Source organism: Schistocerca nitens, chromosome 6 (assembly GCF_023898315.1).
Source record: "Schistocerca nitens isolate TAMUIC-IGC-003100 chromosome 6, iqSchNite1.1, whole genome shotgun sequence".
Lineage (NCBI taxonomy): Eukaryota > Metazoa > Arthropoda > Insecta > Orthoptera > Acrididae > Schistocerca > Schistocerca nitens.
The window spans coordinates 474,469,704-474,496,294 of NC_064619.1; the positions used below are offsets into that span (position 1 = coordinate 474,469,704).

A 26,591-nucleotide genomic window follows, 5' to 3' on the forward strand; every position below is an offset into this window, starting at 1 on the left:
AATATTGTGTATCAGTTTATTGTTGATCAGAATAAGTAAAGAGAGAAATGTCTGAGTACGTTCAGTTTTGCTCAGCTGTTTGAAAATCAAATAACGTAAGAGGTTTATCAGCACAATAATTCATAAATTTTTCTAAGGGGAGGTTTCAATTTCATCAATTATTATATAGAGAGTCTGGTTTCCAATATTTATCTGGTGGTGATTGAGCAACTGTTTACTTTGTGTTAATGCTTATTGTACGTGGAAATTTTCTAGGAAAGGGAGGAGGTGTCTGTCTTTACTGCTTTTAATTATATTCATATCGTTTTCAATATTGCTTGGTCTATTGTGTTCTCCTTTTGCATGATCAGCAAATGTTGAATGATTTGTACCGTATTTAAATGCTCTGACGTGTTCGTTATATCCTGTTTCGACTGTGCTGCCCGTCGTTCCAGTGCATATCTTTTCACATTATCTGCAACTGGACCGAGCGAGGTGGCGCAGTCGCTAACACACTGGACTCGCATTCGGGAGGAAGCCGGTTCAATTCCGCGTCCAGCCGTCCGGATTTAGGTTTTCCGTGATTTCCCTAAATAGGTCCAGGTAAATGCAGGGATGGCTCCTTTGAAAGGGCACGGCTTGCTTCCTTCCCCGTCCTTCCCTAGTCCGATGAGACCGATGACCTCGCAGTCTGCTCTCCTCCCACAAACAACCCAACCCTCTCTGGAACTGAGATGATAGATACTACATTGTTGGTATCTGTTTGGTTTTGATTTCAGTTTTGGGGTGTGCTTTTGTAAGGAATTGTTTGCTTTGTAAGCAATGTTAATGCCTTGTTTTTTTGAATGTTACCTATTTTTCGAGTGAATTTGTTGTGGTACGTCATTGTATGCCATTTTCTTGTTGTACTGCAAGCTGTACTAGTTAGTTGGGTTTGATCTGTATTTGGTGTATGGTGATTGTGAAGAGGACGTGCTATACATCGGGTCAAAAGCCTTATTCTTCGAAAATATACTTGCATTTCATTACGAACGTGTCCGAACAATGACGTCTTTCTGTCAATCTTTTCGCCTCCATAGCGGAGTGGTCAGAGTGGGCAATTGCCGTGCAGAGGACTCGAGTCAATTCCCGGTACTGTCCGGGTTTTGTCCTCGGTGGGATGACTGGACCCGTGTCCACGCAGCTTCCTGATGCGATCTGAGGAGCTATTTGGAAGAGAAGCAGCGACTGCCAGGCCTACAAAGCCGACAACGACTGGGAGAGCGGCATGCCGACTCCACGCCCATCCATAACCCATCCAGATGAAGCCAGTGGCTGAGGATGACACTACCGATTAACCGCTCTGACGCCAGAAGGGCGGAGTTTCCTTTTACCCAATTTCAACTAGTTTGGTGAGTGAGTGTGTCTGTGCACAATGAACTATTTGTAGCTAAAGACAGTTTAGTTACAGGAAACCATGGAATGTGTAGCAGCATGTATAAATGCGAAACGGAACGTGTTTTGGTTCTATTAAGTTTAACTCACATATAGTCACTTAAGTTTCATGCGTCAGTCGTACTCACCATTCATTTCGAATAATACTCACTTTGCTGTTTCACACTTGGAGTTACGTTTTATTTGTGTAATGTACTAACTAACTAAGGAAACTGATGACCAGAAATGTTTCATACACGTCTGTGAGGATACAAGATTCACACTATTGAACTTCAGCAAAGCTTTTGACGTATTAAAGAAAGTACGACAGCTAAAAGTTTCAAATAATGTGCTAAATTGGTGTGAAAGCTGCTTGACAAACAGACAGAAGCGTATTGCCTGTCGTAACGGAAAGTCTTCCACGAAGTATGCGCTCTCAGGAGTGCCTGGGGGGTCAGTCCGGCTTACTATTCTTCATTCTGTATTTCAATCATATCTCCTAGGTTGAGTCAACTCCCTACTTTATAAGTGTCCTTTCTATGCCGACGACCACCGAATTTGCTCTTGTGCCAGGCCTGTCCTGTAGATATCAATACTGGCACCATCCAGTAGAATGATTTGTCATTATCGCTCAAATTGGCACAATACACAGGACTTAAACTAAACGTGAAGAAGTCCGAAATAAGTTTAGTACCCCATCAACTATTACATAGTTCTTAATTTCGTTAATATTTGCCTCCCATTCCCCTCGAAGGTATCCTATTACTAGAACTGAAAACGGAGAAGAACTTGGGTTATCGATGGAATAACATACAGGGCAGAAAGTACTGTCAACATATGCAGGGAGACTACAGACAACTTCAGAATATATTCCCACACGATGTGGAATGTCCACTTGAGCAATCACTCGTTCTGACAAACCACTTTTATTACGTCATCCAGTATTGCACGATTACTGATTCTGGATGAGGGATATCACCAACCATGTATGATGAGTCCAATATATCTGCCACATTCTTGTATATGATCATGTCACTATTCGATACACAAAATTAGGATACTTCTATGCCTGACACGTTTTGCGACTACCGTAAGCTGTCCCTACTTCCTCTGCTCCTCAGAGCCCACGTCCCCCAGTAGCTCGTATTAGAGATTAAGTACGTGTCACCTCACCATCATCGGAAAGCAAGGTCTCACATATGTAGTACCGAAACTGTGCCCGTCTGTGAAAGAAAAACACTCTCAAGCTCCTTTTCTGCTGCTGCTATTCGCCTCTGGAAGAAGATGCTCTGCACTCTGTTCACAGTTCAATACACTGTTACGTTCAATAAAAATATGAAGCATTTCCTGTCATCAACGTAACATTTTTTCCCTAAAAATTAACACATATGGCCAGTTTTCTCTCTGTCAATCAGTAATGCAAATGCCACCATTATCTCCTAGTTCTGCTTCTTTCTCATCTCGATTCTCTGTAAGCCACGGTGAATTTTTCGGCGCTGTTCTTTACCTGTATTTCTATCACGTCTTCCTTTCACTTCACCCCTCTCTCACGTCCATTCTCACTCTGAATCTTCGTTATTATGACCTGCCTTTGTTTCTCCAAGTCCCATGAACCACAATAATCTCTGCTTTTTCACCATAGCTGTTAATGTTTTCCACTTTTTGTGATACAGTTCCTTCTAGATGTTGCATTCCACATTAGTGGAAAGCCTTTCTATAACATACGCATCGTCGTGTGAACATAAGGTAAAAATGTTTAATACCTGGATAATTAAATGAATAAAATATTCTGAGCAACGTAAGTATTCTGGAATTAAAAATTTCATACTGTTTCTTTCAAAGTAAACGACCGTGGTTATTTGGTTTCCTTTTCACACGAGAAACAAGATAAGAATTTCTGTAAATTTGTTTATTAGAAAAGAGGAACGAACCGCATAGGAAAAAAATAGTTTACATGAGATATTGATTAGGAGATATCACAGTTGTGCAGTCTAGCCACTGCAGGAGTCTAGGCGGAGACCCTCTTGAGCTCCTCGCCGTACTTCTGCCTGTAGGTGCCGGTGGGGTCGTACTTGCTCTCCAGCGGCGTCCACAGGTCGGGCTTCTCCTTGATAAGGAACCTGATCACTTTCTCGGCGCCAGCCTTCTGCTTCTCGTTGCACTTGGCGCACTCGTTGGTCAGCGCATCAGGGACGGCGGCTGTTAACAGATAGGTTACACAATCAGAAAGGTGAAGAGATCAAAAATACTTAATATAGAAATACTTAAATACAATTTTATGTGAGTTCAATGATTTCGTTTTGAACCTACATCGGTTGTTTGTGTTTCAGTTTGTCCCCACGTGCTTCAGCGGACACCGTTGCAGACTTTCACAGAGAAGAGAAATTGGAATATATTAGCTTTTTTTTCCTGCAGACATGTAGATTCTTCTGCATATTATTCTTTCCTTTCATTACTAAACGATATATGCGGACTGGGAGCATTATATCATCTTCTCACGGGTATGTATGCTAACATTATATCTAGAAACAAAGATCTGACAGTTCCCTAACGGAGAAGTTCGGTCAGGTGCATACAGTATAAAGAAGAGCTGCATCACGATTTTGCACAGTCGCGCAGGCTCTAAGGTATGGCATAAGAAGTTTCGAAAATATGAATTACTGTGGCAAAATGTGCCTCCATTTTCAGGCGTTTACATTTTGCCATACTTCACATACAGCACGGCTGGACAGCTTGTGGCTATCTATTTCACTTCGGCAGTTGAGGAACTTTTGACCGTTGAACATGGTATACTCTCTTCTAGAAAGAGAGAGAGAGGAAGACATGAACTGGGAAGGGGGCAGGGGCAGAATGAGATTTAGACACAATCAAGGAGTGAGTTAAGTAGTTCTCTGGCATCCTGATGAGACAAGGAAAAAAATATTCAAGAACAAGAGACTTGTCAACTAATCCACTCGAAGTCCCTTGCTCCCTAAGTAAGCTGAAAGTTATTCCTCACGTGATATATTAATTAACAGTTAAATAAGCAAGACCCGTTGCCTATATCGTACCTCACCGACAATCAAGCCGCATCGGTATCTCGTTAAACGTGAAATTTCAGCGAAATAGAGAAGAGGAAATGAAGGTATCAGATATGTGATATGCATCTTGGAGTAAATCCCTAATGATGGAAGGTGAACAAGAGCGAAAATTTTACAGTAGAAAGAAATATGTATTATTGAGTACATTGTGGACCATATTGGAATGTGACAGCTATGTAAATATGCGAATATTGGTTCAAGGCACAAGAGAAGGAGGCTGGTATCAAAGCAGTGACTTTTTTAAAGATTTATTTCCAAAGACAAACTTTCCACACTGGTGAGGTAGTTTAAAAAAAAATGGCTCTGAGCACTATGGGACTTAACTTCTGAGGTCATCAGTCCCCTAGAACTTGGAACTACTTAAACCTAACTAACCTAAGGACTTCACACACATACATGGCCGAGGCAGGATTCGAACCTGCGACTGTAGTGATCGCGCAGTTCCAAACTGTAGCGCCTAGAACCACTCGGCCACCCCGGCCGGCAGGTAGTTTCGTCACAAACAATAGTACTGATGGAGTCTACGCTAACAAAAAATGAAAGTTCATTTATGGAAGAACACAGAAAAGTTCTGTGCAGACTATTGAAAAAGTTAATGTTGCTACTAACAGGGGAAGCATACACCTCTCAGGTCTTCGATTTCACCGATTTTTCGCACGGCTGTAGAGCACACATACATATAAAAAAATATGCTGTAGTACGATTCGCTCCTAAAGCGTTTCCGAGATATCAATGTTCGAAGTTTTACAAAACTTTTAAATCCCATTCGAAGCTGCCAGTCGCAGAGCAGTGGTGATGGCGCAGTCAGTTAACACATCTCTCTAGACTTTTGACCGTAGTATGTTCGAGTCGATTTGGTTCCAAATTTTGTGCCAACCAGGCATACTAAAGCCAATCATGTTTCTTCGAAGAATAACAATAATGACAATGATGTCACTGTAGATGTAGTAGGGCATTGCTGGCTGGGGTGAATACGGCCGCCTGTAGGAAAGGACATCCTCCTCGACAATCACTAGCTCCTCTCATTGCAGATAGGTGAGAGTTGTATCATATGCGTGTTTGTAGAGTGTAGGTGAGCGCAATGGGAGTATGTATAGCGTTTACATATTTGTGTCGTATGATGGTGGTGATGATGGTGATAGTGACAATGATGAAGATGATGACAAAAGAGAGAGTGAAGCCCGGCGCCAATACATAACCTACTCCTCTCGAATAGCACCAACGAAGGCAGCCGACTCTAACGTCCCCATACGATGGACGGGTCACTATCAGTAGTGTCAGATGCCTTCACTTTCTGAGACACTAGGACAAGTTTCGAATTTAATCCAGAACATTGCCGAAAAGAGTGGCGATCAGGATATTCACGTCACCAAATGTCCTCCCTGTGCCAGCCAAATACTGGAGGTAAAAACTTTATCCAGCACTAGATTTCCAACCGGCTTGCCTCCGAGTCGAGCGCACAGGTATACGATAGCGAATACGACTACAGAGGTATGTCACAATGCTACTGACAGTGGTGCATTCGATGCGAGTTATAACAGGGATTCGTGGTTAAAAAAAGGTCTATCAGGCTGTACATGCTTGAAATAATGTCCATTACTTTCATATTACTTTCGGAACATCAGTAGAAAGCAACTGCGGTTTCTTCCTATGTGAAGGCTACACCATTATCTGCTTTCGTAACTGCTGTATTGCACGCTACTTCTTTTGGATATTAGAAGCGATCGAGTTGTTAGTCGACAATTGATAACTACGTATATGATCTTTAGATATTGTTCACTGAAAAGATACGTTTTTGTTTGTGAAGTGGAACTGTTAAAAGTGTTTTTCGGCCTACTAGGGAAAAATAGGGTTTTCGAAGGTAGCTGGAGTAGACCGCCGCCTTACCCTCATGATATTCAATAGGCCCCTAAAACATTGAAGCTCAATTCTCGAAAACGCCTGAAAAGTTCATCACAGTAGAGAAACATTTGTTACATGCTACAGATGTTCGAGTGAAGAACAAAATCGGTATCACGCTGGATGTGTGCTTCTCTTGTAAGTCAGATGTAAGAAAGATAACGTATATCGATAAAGGGGCAAGCATAGTGTGTGGCCAGCACTGCACTCACCCTTGAGCTCCTTCCCGTCAGGGGTGCAGGAGGCGTCGCTGTCAGAGAGGAGGCACTCGTGGTACTTCTTGAGCAGGCGGTCGTTATGCAGGATGTCGTCCAGGTCGATGTTGTCATACTTGGTGGTGTACGCAGCGGCAGCTGCCACCAGGCAGACCAGCAACAGAGTGTATTTCTGCATCGTGACTTCGGCAATGCGCTGCTGCTGTGGCGTCTGGGGTGTGATCTGCCGGTCTCAGTCTCCGCTGCATAATATATACGTACGTTCACCGGCACGCCTGACGTCACGGCGAGTGTTTACGCAGGCGCCGGGAAGCGGACGCTGACCTTGACCGGTCCACGCACCTCGCCGTTTCTGAGAACATCTGGTCGCTCTCAGGGGCACTCGTGACCGTTCTCTGTAATGCAGTTTCCATGACGCCTTACTGGAAATTCCTTCTTCTTTTACTGTCCGTACACAAGTAAACAGTTGCCTCGCGAATAAACTCGGGCAAAATAATTCCCATCGACGTACTCTGGAAAAGTTTGTAACGCGGATTATGTTTTCTTGGGAGTCATAGCATAGCCGACTTCTCTGGACTGTGAGTCATCAGTAAAGGCAGATACGACCTGAAAAATCTAGTTTTAGCATCTTGTTCAAACAGTGTTTTGAGAAAATTAAACTACATATGTGTCCAGAACGAAGTCAGTTATCGAATGTGATGTGTACCGTATGTAATCTCTTGCAGGTCATGTGTTCCTATAATAGTTATGGAAGAACGGAAAGATCGGGCATGGATGTGTGTGATGTCCTTAGGTTAGTTAGGTTTAAGTAGTTCTAAGTTCTAGGGTACTGATGACCACAGCAGTTAAGTCCCATAGTGCTCAAAGCCATTTGAACCATTTTTTGAAGAACGGAAACAAAAATAAGGGAGACAGTGCCAGGAAATCTGTTTCATTTGGGAAAATGATCTGAGAGGAGGCATTTTGACCTAATGGTTTCTTTCGTTAGACTGCTCTGCATAAATAAATCATTCTAAATCAATGACATCACGCACAATAGCCTGAAATGTGCAGTCATGAAACATTGTCCCTCATATTTTCTTTGCTCTGGAGCGATAGTTAACGGTCTTTCCTGAATTGTGTTTTTATTCTCAACTGGATCCGCCTATCACCAAGTATCTAGTCGTTCTACTGTATCTTTGTGAACAGCAGTGTTATGGAGAAAGGAGTAATCAGACAAGTAATGGGGTCTCTCTTGAAGGAATACTCTGATTTTCAACGAACTTGATGATATTGGATGCAAACAGCTCACGCAGTTATGTATCATTGGGAAACAATGTAAATTTTTCTTCGTTTCTTAATTTAGTCTCTGAATAACCTAATAAGCAATCTTTGGAAAATAGTATACATACTCCATGGTTAATAGGACCTATCGGTAAAAAGTTTTCATCAGTCAAACGCCCACATACTCGTGTCGTATCGGCACCCTTTAGCGTCTGAGTTGTTTGATTTAGGAAGTTCTTTATCAGGCAAAACCGGAAAGTACGCAGGCGTGCTGAAAGGTAATGCCCCAGATTTTTTTATTCCGTTCTCAATATCGGTTGAGCTGTTATATGTCATGTACTTGGTGATCAAAAAGTCAGTATAAATTTTAAAACTTAATAAACCATGCAATAAATTAAATAGAGAGGTACAAATTGACGCACATGCTTGAAACGACATGGGGTTTTATTAGAACCAAAGAAAAAAAAGTATTGCTAGACACGTGGAAGATCTCTTGCGCGTGTCGTTTGGTGATGATCGTGTGCTCAGTCGCCACATTCGTCATGCTTGGTCTCCCAGGTCCCCAGACCTCAGTCCGTGCGATTATTGGATTTGGGGTTACCTGAAGTCGCAAGTGTATCGTGATCGACCGACATCTCTAGGGATGCTGAAAGACAACATCCGACGCCAATGTCTCACCATAACTCGGGACATGCTTTACAGTGCTGTTCACAACATTATTCCTCGACTACAGCTATTGTTGAGGATTGATGGTGGACATATTGAGCATTTACTCTAAAGAACAACATCTTTGCTTTGTCTTACTTAGTTATGCTAATTATTGCTTTTCTGATCAGATGAAGCGCCATCTGTCGGACATTTTTTGAACTTTTGTATTTTTTTTTTGTTCTAATAAAACTCCATGTCATTTCAAGCATGTGTGTCAATTTGTACCTCTCTATCTACCTTATTCCGTGATTTATTCATTTTTCAAATTTATACTGACTTTTTGATCACCTGGTATACTAATCTGTCGAGTTTCCCACTTCGGTGACGCAACTTGCAATCCTCTGTCGATAGAGGACTCAACTTGCGACGTATAACATAGCAGTGTGTAACGTAAATATGTTGACACGTGAGAAACAGCGTACTGTAATCGAATTTGGAATTCGAAGAGTTCGTCCACACATGGAACACCCTTTCCTTCAGGTTGACAGTGCGAGACCAGACACGAGCACTGTGCCATTTGCTTCAATCTGACATATTCGGTTCCCTGTCATCGATCTTCCTCCAAAGAGTGACAACTTCGCCACATCTACTACGTTCATCTGCTTCCATAACTTGAAGAACGCCTGCGAGGACTTCATTTTGATGGAAGCGGTGCTGACAGAGATAAGGTTGTGACTCTGCAGTTGCGGTATCTACAAACTGGTCACTCACTGGGAGAAATGTGGTCTTCGCCAGGGTGATGTCATTGGGAAATAATTATGTTGACATGAAGGATAAAGATATATAATGTTTTATTCAAAAAGATTTCTGTGTTTTCAGATAAAAAGTTCCGAGACATTACTTTTCAGCCCACCCCCATATTTAACTGCCCTTTCTATAAATAGTATCCCCACCTTAGCTGAGTGGTCAGCATGTGTGACTGTCATGAAGCAGACCCAGGTTCGAGTCCCAGTCGGGTCAGAGATTTTCTCCGCTCGAAGACTGGGTGTTCTGTAGTCCTCGTCATCGTCGACACGCCAGTCACCCGATGTGGCGTCCACTGCAAAGACTTGCAACTCGGCGGCCGAACTACCCCAGGTTGGGGCTCCCAGAAATCAATGACCTATGATAATTTCATTTCAGTCTTCCCAAATTTAGATTTAAAGGACATATTTAATAACGGTGATTAGCGGGAAGCTTAGAAATCTGTAACTGCTGGTTGTAGAGACGGAACTATCCCGAAGCTTGGAATTTCTGACTGTTGTTGACGGTTTAGTAACGGCAGCGAGAAATACGTATAACGCAGACCACTGAAAATACATAAACTGTATTGGCTCCAAACGTAACGATTTTCTTAAAAACTGAGTGAATGAATGTGGGCTGCAGGCCTCGGATTCGTTGGAAACAATATACTTTCTCTCTATTGGAATGGAAATTTAAACCAATAGAGCTCAGACTGGGTAGCTATGAACAGTTCTTCCGATGTTACAACTTTATAAAAACTGAACCGCCTACAAGGTATAATTTAACAAAAGACAGAGCCTAGTTATTAAAATACGAGACGAGTTATAAAATAAGCTGAAGGTGCCTCAGACTCTGTCGTAGCATTTATTGAATAATTTTCCAAGTCAAAATTGTTGCTATACATTGTAACTGTGTATTCGGAAATATTGACACCAATAATAAAATCTATCTCAGCAACGACTGAACGGGATTTTCTTACAAAAAATGATCAGCAATACAAACACATTGTTACTTCCCTATTTGATAATAAGAATAGGTTAAAACACAAAGTCTATTTATTTTTGCTTAATCAGCTCTGCTACAGGTATTATGTCCTGTATGCTTTCTTGTAAGGGAGTTTGTATTCGAGTTAATGCGTGCTCGTTTCTGTGGAAAGGAGGGGATTGGTGGCGGGAGTGTGGCAGTAGGCAGCGTTTAATTTACTACCTTGTAGATAGATTAAGTACTATCAAAATGTAAGTTAAAATCATGTATGAAAATAGTCATCATGTTGCCACTTAAATGATGTGCGTCTGTAAACCAATTGACCTGTTCCACATCACAGCGAGCTACAAAGAACATGATGCGGCATACCACGAATTGTTCTCCTGTGGCAAACTCTTCATATCAGAATGGTACCTACAGCATACGCCCTCAATTATTTGTTTGATGTGTTCCAATTTCTGCCTGTCTCTACGGTTTCTGTCTTCCACACCTCCTTTAAACAACATGGAAGTTATTCCCTGATGTCTTAAAACACGTCCTATCATCTTGTCCCTTCTTTTGTTAGTATTTTTAAAAAAATGTTCAAACGTGTGTGAAATCTTATGGGACTTAACTGCTAAAGTCATCAGTCCCTAAGCTTACACACTACTTAACCTAAATTATCCTAAGAACAAACACACACATCCATGCCCGAGGGAGGACTCGAACCTCCGCCGGGACCAGCAACACAGTCCACGAGTGTTAGTATTTTAACGAAGTCCCTTTCTTCTCCGATTTTTAGGAGAATCACCTCATTCCTCAGTCCACCTAATTTTCAATATTCTTCCGTAACACCACATTACAAACACTTCGATCATCTTTTGTTCCTGCTTCCCCACATTGCACGTTTCACTACTATACAATTCTGTGCTCCAAAGGTACATTCTCAGAAATTTCAGCGTCAAATTTAGCCCTACGTTTGATGTCAATAGACTTCTCTTGGCCGCAACACCTTCTTTACCTGTGTTAGTCTGCTTTTCCGTTCTCCTTGCTTCGTCTGTCACAGGTTATTTTGATTCCAATGTAGCAGAATTCCATAACTTCGGCTACTTTGTGATCACATTTGTAATGTTAAGTTTTTTGCTGTTCTCATTTCTGCTACCTCTCATTACCGTCGTCTTTCTTCGGTTACCTCTTAGTCGATATTCAGTACTCACTGACTGTTCATTCCATTTACCAGATCTTGACAATTTCTTCTTCACCTCCACCGAGTATAGTAATGTCATCAGCGAATCCTGTCGTTGTTATCTTTTCACTCTGAATTTTTTGATCTATTTTCGTCACTGCTTCGTCGATGTATCGAATGAACAGTAGGGGCGAAAGACTGCATCCCAGTATTACCCCATTTTAGTGTGAGCACTTCGTCATTGGTTTTCCTGTATTATTATCCTCTCTTGGTTCTTGTACATACTGTGTACTGCAAGTCTCACCCTAGAGATTACTCCTATTTTTCTCACAGTTACGAATATCTTGCTCTATATTAACTCTCCAACGCTTCTTCCAGGTCGAGAAATCCTGTGAACGTGTCTTGGTTTTCTTCAGTTTTGGTTCCATTACCAACGGCAAGGTCAAGACTGCCGGTCTCGTCTCTTGATGTTTCCTAAAAGCAAACTTATCTTTTACCACCAGATTCTCAATTTTATTATCCATTCTTCTGTGTATCATCCTCGTCATCAACTTGGATGAATTAGCTGTTAAGCTGACTGTGCGACAGTTCCTGCAAATACCTGCTCTTGCTAACATCGGAATTAAATGGACGATATGTTTCCGTAAGTCCGACTGCACGTCGGCAGTCTCATAGATTCTACACACCAACCTGAGTAGCCGTTTGGTTCCTTTTTCTCCTAATGATTAAAATATTACAATGGGATGTTATCTAGTCCTCCTGCCTAGTTTGATTTGAAGTCTTCCAAAGCAGTCTTAAATTCTTCCTATAATACTCGAACCCCTACCTCTTCCGAATCAACTTCAATTTATTCTTCCATCACAACATCGCGCAATTGCTCCCCAACATAGACACTCAATGTATTCTTTCCGTCTGTGTTCTTCCTCTTTGACCGTACGATTCCCACTGCACTCTTAATGTTGCTACACTCGTCTTCATTTCATGGAAGATTTCTTTTTGTTTTCTATATTCTGACTCAATCCATCTGACGATTATCTTCCTTTGGATTTCTTCACATTTTTCCTGCATCCTCTTCGCCCTCGCTTCCCGGCACTTCCCATTTACACTGATCAGCCAGAACGCTTTGACCACCTACCTAATAGCTGAGATGTCGTTCTTGCACAGACACCAGCGGCGACATGTCATGTTATGGAAGCAATGAGGCCTTAGTAGGTCACCAGAAGGAGTTTGCACCACATCTTTACACGAAAATCACCTGATTCCTGTAAATTCCACGGAGGAGGAGATGAGATCTGAGGCCACGTTCACTCACAACTCAGATGTGTTCGATATTATGCAGATCTGGCGAGTTGGAGCCAACACACTACCTGGAACTTGGCACCATGTTTCTCGAACCACTCCATCACAATCCTGGCCATGTGTTACGGCGCATTATCTTGTTCAAAAATGCCACTGCCTTCGGAAAACATGATCATCAAGAGAGGGGGTGTACGTGGTCTGAAACCAGTATACGATACTCCTTGGCCGTAATGGTGCCCACGTAAATGTTGGCTACAGCATAATGGACCCACCGCCAGCCTGTCTCCATCCCGCATGTCAGGTGTCAAAGAGCTGTTTCCCAGGGAGACGGTAGATTCGCGCCCTCCCATAGGAATGATGAAGAATGTGTCGGATTTCATCAGACCATGTAGTGCTCTGCCATTGCGCCAATATCCAGTGCCCATGGTCACGTGCCCATTTCAGTGGTAGTGGCCAAAGTCGTCGTGGTAACATTGGCACCTAGATGGGTCGTCGGCTGCAGAGGCCCATTGTGCTGAGTGTTCAGACACAATTATACTCAGTCCAGCATTAAAGTCTGATGTTAGTTCGTCCACAGTTCCTGATTTACCAGTCTACCACACTATGATGTCTGACATCTGTAGTGAGGGTGGTCACCCAACCTCACTTCGGTTTCGCCACATGTTGAAGACACTCACCACAGTGTTCCTCGAGCACCTGACAAGTCGTACAGTTTCCGAAATACTCCTGCCGAGTGTCCGGAACATCACAATCTGTTCTCAGTCAAACTCAGATAGTTCGCATGCCCTCTCCATTCTACACACGGACAGCACGCTCACTGATACTACATGAACAGTGCGTGCGTCTTGCTACCAGTCATTCTTCGCCAGGTGACGCAGCTATCCCTTGGACGGGTTTATATCGAGAATGGGTCTGTGTTGTTAGTGTTCTGGCTGATTAGTGTATTTCATCCCTGAATGATTAATATTGCTGTATTCCTGTCTTTCCTTCAACATTTTTGTACTTCCTTCTTTCGTCAACCAAGTGAAATATTTCACCTGTCACGCAAGGTTTCTTCGCAGTTACGTTCTTAGCTCCTACGTTTGTGCTTCCAACATTTGTGACTGCTGATTTTCGAGAAGTCGACTCCTCTGGAAGTGAATTTCCTTCTAACTGATTCTTACCTACGGCTCTCTAAAAATTCAATCTAATTTTCATCATTACTATATTCTGATCTGAACTTACAACTGTCCCTAAGTACCTCTTACAGTATAATATTTCGGAATCTCTCTCTGACCACGAAGTATGCTGGAATCTTCTGATAACTCCAAGCCTTCTCCAAGTATACCTCCACCTCTTGTAATTCTTCAACGATTATTCGCTACTACGAACTAAAATTTTTTCCAGAACACAGTTAGACTTTCTCCACTCTTATTCCTGTCATCAATCCCATATTCTCCCATAACTCTTTCTTCTGTTCCTTCCCCTACAATCCCGTTTACTACCTCCTTTTACGGTACACTCACATACTTTCTCTATCTCCTCCTCTTCTGCTTGCGGAGTCCGCACCTATACCTAAATAATTTTTGTAGGCGTTGGTTTGCTATAGTATCTGACGAGAGCAACACTATCACTAAACCGGTCTGAGTAACGGATTCTCTGTCCTAATTTCCAATTCATAACGAATCGTACTCAAACCATACCATTTTCTGCTGCTGTTGACGCAGAGTCCAATTTTAGTCGCCGGCCGATGTGGACGAGCGGTTGTAGGCGCTTCAGTCCGGAACCGCGCTGCTGCTACGGTCGCAGGTTCGAATCCTGCCTCGGGTATGGATGTGTGTGGTTTCCTTAGGTTAGTTAGGTTTAAGTAGTTCTAAGTCCAGGGGACTGATGACCTGAGATATTCCTTAGAGCCATTTGAACCAATTTTAGTCCCTAATAGCTCAGAGAAAGAACAAAACACTGAAACTGAGAACACCGGCGTCACAACGCATCCAGCGACCCTTAAATATGCATAGAGAGAACCAGTTTGTATGGAGGCTACAAATTTTAACGCTTCTTAGAATACATAATTTGTGAGGTATGCGTTGTAAACATATCCGAAGATAAGGACTGTGTAGTTGCGTCCTATGAGAGATTGCTGTCGGGACCCCTGTGCACCCCGGATAGAAGTCAGTGATCACAGCAGACTTATCCTTTACGTAAAAGTGCGCACTTTTAACGGAGTGGTTGCACCGAATTTTTTCCCACACATACGGACACCTTGATCGACTGCAATAAGGATTATCTGTGTCTCGGTAAGGTACTGTGTTTAATGTAAAGCTTTTAATAATATGCACCTGAAATTCAGTGGTGAAGAACGAAAAAAATGTTTGTCGCGTCTCTCGATAACCCATATACGCTTCTTCACAAAAACAGTGAAGCACTGAGAAGGGGAGAAGAAAACTATATGAAAATTCACGAGCTGAGGGCGTCTGTGACTTTGTTTTGGTGACTAAAAAATCGAATCAAATTTACGAAGAACTTGGCGCTATGAGGCGATATATCATTATGAGGATGAGTCACTTTTTACCTATATCATGCAATTATTCGGTTGGGAAGCAAGTCACAAACCGTTATATCTTCTTCCGAGGCTAGGTTGCCCACTACTGTTTGAACTAGTCATTGTTATCCTGTATACTGGTATTGGGATGGAGTTATCGTGCGAGCTGGCCCCACGCATGTTTTATTGGGGGACAGATCTGTCAGTGTTGCTGTCAACCGAACTACCTAAGCACCACAGAGATTGTTCAAAGAGACACTTGTCGTGTGTGGAAAATGGCACCATGATACCGTCGCATGAGATGTAACACATGAGGACGCAGGATGACCGTAACGTACCATTCTGACAAGAGCTTATTGCCAGTTGTGACTCAGTCATACCTCACTGCTCCCCACACTATGACGACAGGAGTGATAACGCTGTGCCTCTCCTACACAGTGGAAGAATGGGATCTCTCCACACGTCGCTGCTGTTTTCTCCGACGATTCATTGTTGTAGACACTGCGACACCATTCATCAGCAGCCCATGCTTCCCAGTCTCTTCAACACTCCAAACACATCCGTTTGTATTGTAATATTGATAGCAGCCTACACATATGATCGTAATTCCCCAGTTGCTTCTGGTCTCTGACGAATGGGCCAGGATCGTACAGTGTGTTGCAGGGAGTCCATTACTTGTTCTCTGATGACAGGTCCAAATGTGAAGGGGTTACGGCGTGACTGGTGCACAGTACAACTGTCATTACCTGTAGTGGTCAGACACAGCCGACGGGAATTTCGAGACGAATCTACCTCCACTCAAGTTCCCCTGCGATCCAGCACTGGACAACTGTTACATCAGAATGCGTGACAAATCTGGCTATTGCACGATTCAACCAGATGACCAAATGGAGACCCACTACAGAGTCCCTTCAAAACTCTCTCAGGTGCTGATAACGCTGTCTGACACGAGTACGCAGCATCTCTGTGTCCTTCACAGTAATCACTCAAACTTCTGACGATGTTCACGCTCCTTATATACCCTATCAGGCCTGGTGACAACGTTAACCATGAGCAACCTTAATCCTCTCTGGTGGCCTTTCTACCTATCAGAGAAAATGTGATGGTGTGTATGTGTATGAAGTTTCGTAGGCATTTGACCATATCTTCAGTGTGGTTCACTTTTATTGTTAGGCTGTGGAGAACATATCCAGCTTCCTGATGTAACACGATTTCTACCGGTAAAGTTAAAATCCTTTGCATTTAGCTCGCAAGACGTTTTACGCATTGCTGAGGGATACGTAAGTCCCCAGCGCCATATGAACCTTGGTTAGCAGACGAGGGAACATCGCATTACACGATTCATTGTTGTACACACTGCGACAGCATTCATTAGCAGTCCATGCTTTCCAGTCTTTTCACCTCTCCAAACAGTATACAGTAACTACACTAAACTCACTAGCGGAAAAAACGCAACAGCAAGAAAAAGTTATGTGACATAACCGACAGATGTATGCATGTTTCTACATTGCAAATGATGTCTATCCAGTTTCGCGCCAGTCACGTAAGCTTGGTACTAGTAGCGCGACTATGTAGATGCCAATCAGATATGCTTTAAGTACACTCTGTAACGGTTGTGAGCGTTACTTAACTTTGAGATTGAACGTGGTGAGTTAATTTTAGTCAAGAAAGATGCCATTATCAACACCTTTCCGAGTTTGAACGAGATCGTGTAATGGAGCTGCGAGAATCTGGATGTTCCTTCTGCGGTACCGCAGAAAGACTTGGCCCGAATGTAGCCAATGTACATGATTTCTGGCACCGGAGGTCACGAGAATGTACGGTCGCAAGACGATCAGTCTCCAGATAGACATGTGGCATTACCTAGAGGTAAGACCATCGTGTTCTGCATATGGCTCTGACACATCGTACTGTATCTGCAGCAGCAGTTTGAGCAGCAGTTACCACCACAGTGACAAATCGGTTACTTCGAGGAATTTCACCGCCATTTGCGACTTCACTGGTGACAAGCCCGAGCTCTTTCGACTGCAGGGTGGAGGTGCGTAACATTTTCTACTGAAAGCTGGTCCTGTCTTGGTGCCAATGAAGGCTGTGTGCTGATTAGGAGGAGGCTATTGAGGACCTGCTACAGCCTGCCACCACTGTGTCAGCGTGTGATAGATGCACTGGACCTACAAAAAGAGTTATGGTCTGTGGTGCGCTTTCGAATGACAGTTGGAGTACTCTCGTGGTCGTCCCACGCACTCTGACCGCAAATTTGTACGTCAGTCTGGTTATTTGACCTGTTTTAATGCCATTCATGAACATCATTCACGGAACTCTATCCCACAAACTGACATCCAGTACCTGTACGACACAATGCATGCACGTTCCATGCTTGCATTCAACATCCTGGTGTTTATAGAGAGTATTAAACAAGCAGCAAATTCACATTTGCAGTGGCTTGTCTCGTGCCTACATTAAGCTGTAATCTTGCAATGTTAATCACTTAAATATTTTACGTATACAAATATATTCCCTAAATTTCGTTCTCTACATTAATTATTTTTTGGTGTTGCAACTTTTTCCCGTCAATATATTTTCAGACATATCTTACCATCACTTTAACAAACATAAATTTTATACCTGTGTTCTTTTTCATTTTCTTCTAGGACGTGTAGTTTCAAATTTCAACCATGCTACCTCTCATCATGTAAAGAAGGCAGAAACAAGTAGTACGAGAAGATATGTAAGCGCTTTATATTTCCTCTTCTATCGAAGCATCGTCACACGTGAGTTATCATTACATGCTCACACGTAAGACAGTTTCTCTTTAATTGATTATTTAATTTCTGTTCGCGTACGATCAGATATAAATAAGTTGCGGAAAGGGGAGTAATACGAAGTGAGGTTCTAACGACAAAGTAGACCATGACACAGAGGAAGTTAGGTCAAAAAGTGGAGGAAGGATGCTCAAAAACTCTTTAATGGTCTACATTCGAATTCCAATCCGACACACAATTCTAATCTGTCATTAGTTTGGAAATAGCGTCCACTCCGCCACAGAATACAGTTTCTGAATGAAATGCACAGCAAGGCTGGGTGCAGGAATAACGCCCTCTGATTGGTCACTTTTAAGCCTCTATCTGTATTTAAGCGAGGAAGACTTCTGAACTGGCTTGCTCTGCCAGGGAGTTGCCATGCTTAGAAGGATTAAGACGTATACTCGATGCAGTCCGAGAATGCAGTGGGGTGGTTGTGCAGACAAATTTTCAACCATACTATGAATGTTTTGAATGTAAAGAGCAACGTTTCTTCTCTCTGACGTGTTTGCAGTTGGCTGCCCTTACGGTAAGCTCATTCCACGTGAAACATACAATTCCGATATTTTTCTCATAATGTTTGTGAAAGGGCTTTGGGAGATGTAGTAAACTTGACATCTCTTATGGCGTCTATTATCACATGTCTCCAACTAGACGATTCTTCTATGATGTGAGAAACATATTACCAGAAGAACTGTATTAAACTATTTTGGTATGTACATATCAACGAATACTTCTACTGAACTACGTACTCTGGAAGCACCTAGACAGTGCTGTACTTTGCCTCCACTACACGTGGTACGCAGTATTAACATGAGAAGGCGGCACCCTCCAACAAGTGTCACCGTGGCACCATACATAAGGCTGCGTGAGGGATGTGTGCCCGACAGACTGATAACGCTTCTCACTGCAGTGCTGTACCAGCGGCCGGACCTCGAAGTGGCAGAGCTTCAGCCAGGCGGGCTGCCTAGGATGTCAGGTGGCAATGTTGGCGACACCAGAGGTGGCTGGCCCCGCGGAACTGTTTGCCTCCGTAGATCATATGATCGCGAATAGCTTCTCTAATATATTGACGCGGCCTGCGCATTTACAGAGGCACCAAGCCGCTCTGAATTAGCTCTGGGCCAGGTGCTGACTTCAGTCAAAGTCTCTGTAGGAAACGTCTCTACGTTACGACGCCGTGCCGCACCAGACACCGCCGACCGTCGGAGCCACAGGGTCTGCCTTCACCATCACCAGGACCTGGCTGCTGCATCAGAGATGATGAGGAACTTCATTTCGGTTGTAGAACTTCACTGTGTTCTTTTGTTCTCTGTCTGAGTGCATACTAAACTTTGCCTATTTCACCGTTATGCCCTTCAGCCTACATTCAGATTTCTGAAATTCAGCGCTAATCAAGAACTTTCACAAACTATAGCAGTGATGAACTTTTCTGCTCTTGAAAATGCAGTTTAAGTACTTCTCGATAAAACTGTTATGTGCTGTTTACCTTGTATGTGTTCACATTGTACCCCTCACCTGCGCAAGCCAGCAGTCGTGGCCGAGTGGTTCTAGGTGCTTCAGTCTGGAACCGGGCGACAGCTACGGCCGCAGGTTCGAATCCTGCCTCGGGCATGGATGTGTGTGGTGTCCTTAGGTTAGTTAGGTTTAAGTAGTTCTAACTTCTAGGGGACTGATCACCTCAGATGTTAAGTCCCAAAGTGCTCAGAGCCATTTGAACATAACCGGCGCAATGCATAGCACCCGCTACGACAAGTTCAGCTAGCCCATTTTTCCGCCAATAGTTACGTCTCCTACCAGACCTACAAATATTGGATGTATCCAACAGACAGATCGGCAGTGGCACGTTAACACGGCAAACACAATATTTAAGCACCAGCACGCCGGTGCTCGCCAGTTCTCAGTAGTACTACTTCCCGTTTTCATCACAAGATCAGTTGCCTACAGGTCCCAATTGTTTTTGGACAGTTCTCAAGTGCCGTCATCAATTTCCGGACTGTTCCAGTCTTCAGAAACCCAAGGCCGAGCGTCGAAGATTAGTCGAAGTGATAGTCGAAGTGATTATGTATTCAGAGACAGAACTTGAACTCTCCCTATTTAGTCAGTACTGAACATTAGGTGGATTAGTTGTAATTATCTACTGTTTTAGGCTGGATTGTGTTTAGAAATTTACGTCAGTGCCATACCTTCGCACTCACAAAACAAAGAACCTCCGAACAAGCCTTAAAGGTCCAACCGTACGGACCAGCCACCGTCTCATCACAGGATGCGGATACGAAGCGGCATGAGGTCAGCACACCGCTCTCGCGGACGTTGTTATTTTTTGTGAACGGTGTCGTTACTTCTCAACCAAATAGCTTCTCCATTGGCCTCACAAGGACTGAGTGCACCCCGCTTGCCGACAGCACTAGGCAGTCCCGGACGTTGACCTATCCAAGTGCTAGCCAAGCCCGACAGCGCTTAACTTCGGTGACCTGACGGGAACCAGTGTTACCACTGTGAGAAGGCCGTTGGCTCTAACGCATGAAAAGCTGGGAATTTTTTAATGTACATTACTTTAATAAATGATTGCTCGTTTCACATGTGTAACCGCGATTATTCTGTCTTCGATATACTGCCCTGTGAAGTTACCGTGGTAAACAAGATAGTAGACCACTTACATGAGGCTACGAAACTTAGTAGCGTGGGATTCTCTTCCTGTTACCTTTATATTAGGCAGGCGAGCTAATGAGGAATACTGCATGAAGATAAGCAGTCTTCCACGCTTTACGAAACACGAATTTATAAAAACTGTTTATAAATTTGCCCAACACCAAAGGTGAGTAGTTTGTGCGGCTGACTGCAGTGCGGAGGAGCCGAGTTCGATTCCCATATTGGGTGCACTCAGCCTGCTGATTGAGAAGCTACTTGACCGAGTAGCTGCAGCTCCAGGTCACTAAAACAGACCACGGTCGCGAGAGCGGTGCGTTGACCCCATACTCGTCCATACCGCATGCAACGACGCCATTGGCAGAGGATGGCGTGATGGTCGGTCATCGCCAATGAACTCGTCAGGACCTGTGGACGGAGTTTATGTTTTTTTATTAAATGTCTTTACTCAGCGTATAACGGGAAACAAGCAAGAACCCCGAAAACCTCTCATTATTATATTGTTGATGTAGACACATTAACTTTTTATTCTGTATTACCACGTCTGTGACTGCGGCATTTATTGTATTTCCAGCGTGCTAACAAATGTGGCATTCATGCCTACTTGTAAGTCAAAAGCAACATGAACAATATTAAAAGACCTCAGTTTCGTCTCTCCTGTTGGTAGTACACATTCCAATCCATTAATACCCTATGAAAGTGAGTTACACTATGTTAAAAAATAGCTTAGTTTTTACAGTACTGAGAATCATACGTGCTTCATTATCGAGATCACTGTGCATGAGTTGTGAACGATGAATCGTTTATGGGCATAGAGATCAGATCACTATGCCACAGTACTGTCCAGTGACCCTTTCACCGAGGTTCTAGTTCTTTAATATATTTTGCTTTTCATAACTTCTTCAATTTACGTGCAGTATGAGATACTATTCCATAGAGATTGCATCAAAATTTGTTGAAGGTAGGATGGTACCTTAAAGATATCTAGTTGAAGGAGCTATACTTGTAATTTTGTCCAGAGTTATATCACAGTTTGTCACATACATCAAGGCCGCAAGACACACTGCTATTAAAACTGACACCGCCCAACATCAGAAACGACACTAGCGCCCTAAACATCTGAAAATGTGGGAATGCCTTACAGTCAGATACAACGTACGTATAATGTTTATTGAATATTCTTTTTGTATGTAATTTACGAAACATCCTCTGAAGCGTTAGTAAAACGTCAAGAGATATGAATGAATGAAAATAAAAGTAAACTGTGTCAAAATTCGTTAATGAAATATTCTAAACTACGAGGGTTGGAACTTAAATAGTGGTAACTATATATTCACAACCGATACAAAAGAGTTACATGTTTTCTCCTGTTACTGCCCTTCAAAGTAGTCACCAGCGTTGTGTAGAACACGTTGCCAGCGATGTGGAAGGCGTAGTACACCGTTAGCGGAGCCTGTTCTGTTGATGGTGCGAATGGAGCGGTCTACTGTCTGTCCAATCTCTGGAACAGTTCTGAAGCGAATGCCACCAAGCGATTCCTTCATCTTCGGAATCAAATCAAAGTCACAGGGGCTTAAGTCCGGCAAGTATGGTGGATGGTACAGTACTTCACAGTCCCATCGACCGAACAGAGCAGCCACAGCTTGCGCTGTATGCGCCCGTGCATTGTCGTGCAAAACGATGGCTGGGTTGCGCAGAGAGTGTCGCGGCTTCTTTCGCAAGGCTGGTATCAGGTGATGCTACAAAAACGAACAGTGATACTGTGAATTGACGGCCTGCCGTGGAGGATGTAACACGTTAGGATAACACCATCACAGCCGCACACGAGAATCACCATAATTTTCACCATACTGGGGCTCTGACGCAATTCCGACTTTCGCGGTGACCCATGCCGATTCCCCGCAAGCCTCTCGAAGACCTTGATGACACTGTCGTGTTGCACGACCTCTGGCGCATTCAGTCTTGATCCAACTCCGTTGTTCCTATTTCGAAAACATAGTATTACCGTTACGTTAGACCGCTCTCTCAGAAGTGTCTGTATTTCCATCGATTGTGCGCACGCCGGTGACGTGGGACGGGCGAGTCCATTTTCTCGGAGATAAGGTAGGTATGTCAACAACGTGTGCTATCAGTGACAATAGTAGATTCAATTGCACAGTGTCCCACAGCAGTGTTGCTACTACACTCCTGGAAATGGAAAAAAGAACACATTGACACCGGTGTGTCAGACCCACCATACTTGCTCCGGACACTGCGAGAGGGCTGTACAAGCAATGATCACACGCACGGCACAGCGGACACACCAGGAACCGCGGTGTTGGCCGTCGAATGGCGCTAGCCGCGCAGCATTTGTGCACCGCCGCCGTCAGTGTCAGCCAGTTTGCCGTGGCATACGGAGCTCCATCGCAGTCTTTAACACTGGTAGCATGCCGCGACAGCGTGGACGTGAACCGTATGTGCAGTTGACGGACTTTGAGCGAGGGCGTATATAGTGGGCATGCGGGAGGCCGGGTGGACGTACCGCCGAATTGCTCAACACGTGGGGCGTGAGGTCTCCACAGTACATCGATGTTGTCGCCAGTGGTCGGCGGAAGGTGCACGTGCCCGTCGACCTGGGACCGGACCGCAGCGACGCACGGATGCACGCCAAGACCGTAGGATCCTACGCAGTGCCGTAGGGGACCGCACCGCCACTTCCCAGCAAATTAGGCACACTGTTGCTCCTGGGGTATCGGCGAGGACCATTCGCAACCGTCTCCATGAAGCTGGGCTACGGTCCCGCACACCGTTAGGCCGTCTTCCGCTCACGCCACAACATCGTGCAGCCCGCCTCCAGTGGTGTCGCGACAGGCGTGAATGGAGGGACGAATGGAGACGTGTCGTCTTCAGCGATGAGAGTCGCTTCTGCCTTGGTGCCAATGATGGTCGTATGCGTGTTTGGCGCCGTGCAGGTGAGCGCCACAATCAGGACTGCATACGACCGAGGCACACAGGGCCAACACCCGGCATCATGGTGTGGGGAGCGATCTCCTACACTGGCCGTACACCGCTGGTGATCGTCGAGGGGACACTGAATAGTGCACGGTACATCCAAACCGTCATCGAACCCATCGTTCTACCATTCCAAGACCGGCAAGGGAACTTGCTGTTCCAACAGGACAATGCACGTCCGCATGTATCCCGTGCCACCCAACGTGCTCTAGAAGGTGTACGTCAACTACCCTGGCCAGCAAGATCTCCGGATCTGTCCCCCATTGAGCATGTTTGGGACTGGATGAAGCGTCGTCTCACGCGGTCTGCACGTCCAGCACGAACGCTGGTCCAACTGAGGCGCCAGGTGGAAATGGCATGGCAAGCCGTTCCACAGGACTACATCCAGCATCTCTACGATCGTCTCCATGGGAGAATAGCAGCCTGCATTGCTGCGAAAGGTGGATATACACTGTACTAGTGCCGACATTGTGCATGCTCTGTTGCCTGTGTCTATGTGCCTGTGGTTCTGTCAGTGTGATCATGTGATGTATCTGACCCCAGGAATGTGTCAATAAAGTTTCCCCTTCCTGGGACAATGAATTCACGGTGTTCTTATTTCAATTTCCAGGAGTGTATTTAAGTTCGAACCTACGTCCAATTATTTAAGGAGGAGTATTCTCTAACTTCTTTTCGTCTTTCAATCTTGCCTATCCAGTGGCACCCAGACACAGATAAAGAGTGTGTTTCTTTAAGGACCCGGATCAAAAAAAGCTTGATCTTCTTTGTCAATTAAAATCTTCTAAATACGTGATCGTATTGCCAATGTGTAAAAGTCGCGGACGTTTCATCCACTGTTGCAAAAATACCGTGAATAAAGCCATTTGTAGCAGTGGCCGAAACGTCAGGGAATTTTCTTCAATTGAGGTTACAAATCCTCTATAATCCTATTGACTGCGGCAATGGCCGTGGAAACCTACACTTAAACTTATTTTCTTTCGTCAGTTTGCGTGTATGATTTATGTGTTTCTCTTCCCTATTGTTGATGTGATCTTCAGTCCCAAAACAGGTTAAATGTAGCTCTCCATACTACTCTATCCCGTGCAAGCGTCTTCATCTCCAAATAACTACTGCCACCTACAACCTCCTGAATCTGCTATTCGTATTCATTTCTTGGTCTGCCTCTACGATTTTGACCCCCCACAATTCCCTACAATATTAAATTCTTGATCCATTGATGCCACAGAATGTGGTCTGTCAGCTGATCCCTTTCTCTAATCAGGTTGAGCCACAAATTTCTTTTCGTATGAATTCTATTTAGTACCTCCTCATTAGCTACGTGATCTACCAATCTAATATCCATCATTCCTCTGTAGCTCCAAATTTCGGAAGCTTCTATACTCTTCTTGTCGAAACTGTTTATCGTCCACTTTTCACTGCCACAGATGGCTGCACTTCGGACAAGTACCTTCAGAAAAGGCTTCCTAACATTTGAATCTCAATTCGATATTAACAAATTTCTCTTCTTCAAAAATGATTTTCTTACCATTGCCAGTCTACCTTTTTTATCCTGTCTGCTTCGACCATCATCAGTAATTTTGCTGCCCAAATAATTGACCTCAGCATCTCCCACCGAATTCGATTATACTCCATTATTCTTGTATTGCTTTTGCTGATATTGTACCCTTCTGTCAAGACGCTGTTCATTCTGTTTAACAGTTCTTGTAAGTCATTTACTGTATGTAACAAACTACGTACATTGTCATCGACAAACATCGAAGTTTTTATTTCTTCTCCTTGAACATAACTTCCTACTCCAAATTTGTCTTTGGTTTCCCTTACTGCTTGCTCAATATACAGACTGAGTAACATTGGGGATAGGCTACAGCCCTGTCTCACTCCCTTCTCAACCATTGATTCCCTTTCAATGCCCCTCGACTCTTTTCACTGCTGTTTGGTTTCTGTACAAGTTGTAAACAGCCCTTTGTTCCTCTTATTTTCCCCCTGCTATTTCCAGAATTTTAAAGAGTGTTCCAGTCATCGTTGTCAAAAATGTCTCTAAATATACAAATACTATAAACGTAGGTTTACCTTTCCTGAGCCTAATCTCTAAAGTAAGTCGTACTGTCAGTATCTTTTCTCGTGTTCCTTTATTTCTCCGAAATCCAACCTGATCTTCACTGATGTCTGCTTCTACCAGTTTTCCTACTCTTCTGCAAGGAATTGGTGCTAGTATTTTGCAACCATGATTTATTAAACTAATAGTTCTGTAGTTTTGAGACCTGTCACAACCTCCTTCCTTTGGAATAGCAATTACTACATTCTTCTTGAGGTCTGAAGGTGGCACACCTATCTCATAAATATTGCACACCAGGGGAAAATTTTGTTATGGCTGGCTCTCCCAATGCTAACGGAATGCCGTCTACTCCCAGGTCCTTGTTTCGACTTACGTCTTTCTGTGCCCTGTTAAATTATTCTGGCATATACCGTATCTCCCATATCATCCTCATCTAAGTTCTCTTACCCTTCTACAATATTGTTTTCAAGCTCATTGAACTTCTAAGACTCTCTCTCTTAGGACAGGCTTTCCTTTTGAGTCAGTAATATTTATACAGCTGCTTCTCTTTTCTCCAAAAGATTCTTTAATTTCCCTGTCGGTGGTACCTATCTCTCCCTTGAATATGCTTCTAAATCCATTAGCCATTTTGCACTTACTATCAATCTCGTTTCTTGGACGTTTGTATTCGCTTTCACCTGCTTCATTTGCTGCATTTTTAAAGTTTCTCAGTTCATCAACTGACTTCAATATCTCTTGTTTTAACCGTGGATTTCTACTAGATTTGTTCTTTTTTCCTACATGATCCTCTGCCGCCTTCACTATTTCATCTCTTAAAGCTGCCCATTCGTCTTCTACATTGTTCC

At 43.7% G+C, this 26,591-nt stretch overlaps 1 protein-coding gene and 1 pseudogene across 2 annotated transcripts in view; both read right to left on the reverse strand.

Annotated features, from left to right (window-relative positions):
• Positions 1-3,286: 3,286 nt before the first annotated feature.
• The window catches only part of LOC126263728 (allergen Tha p 1-like), a 76,064-nt gene continuing 52,759 nt past the window's right edge, over positions 3,287-26,591 (reverse strand). Inside the window, exons 2-3 of one of the 2 annotated variants that reach the window (XM_049960886.1) lie at positions 6,584-6,686; positions 3,287-3,591 (exon numbers count right to left, since the gene is read on the reverse strand). In XM_049960886.1, coding sequence (XP_049816843.1) covers positions 3,401-3,591; positions 6,584-6,686 — 294 coding nt within the window. In that variant the 3' untranslated portion in view covers positions 3,287-3,400. Of the gene's footprint in view, positions 3,592-6,583; positions 6,788-26,591 lie in introns of those variants that run through there. The other variant, XM_049960885.1, reaches the window with a different exon arrangement.
• LOC126191812 (5S ribosomal RNA) lies at positions 20,447-20,565 on the reverse strand (annotated as a pseudogene).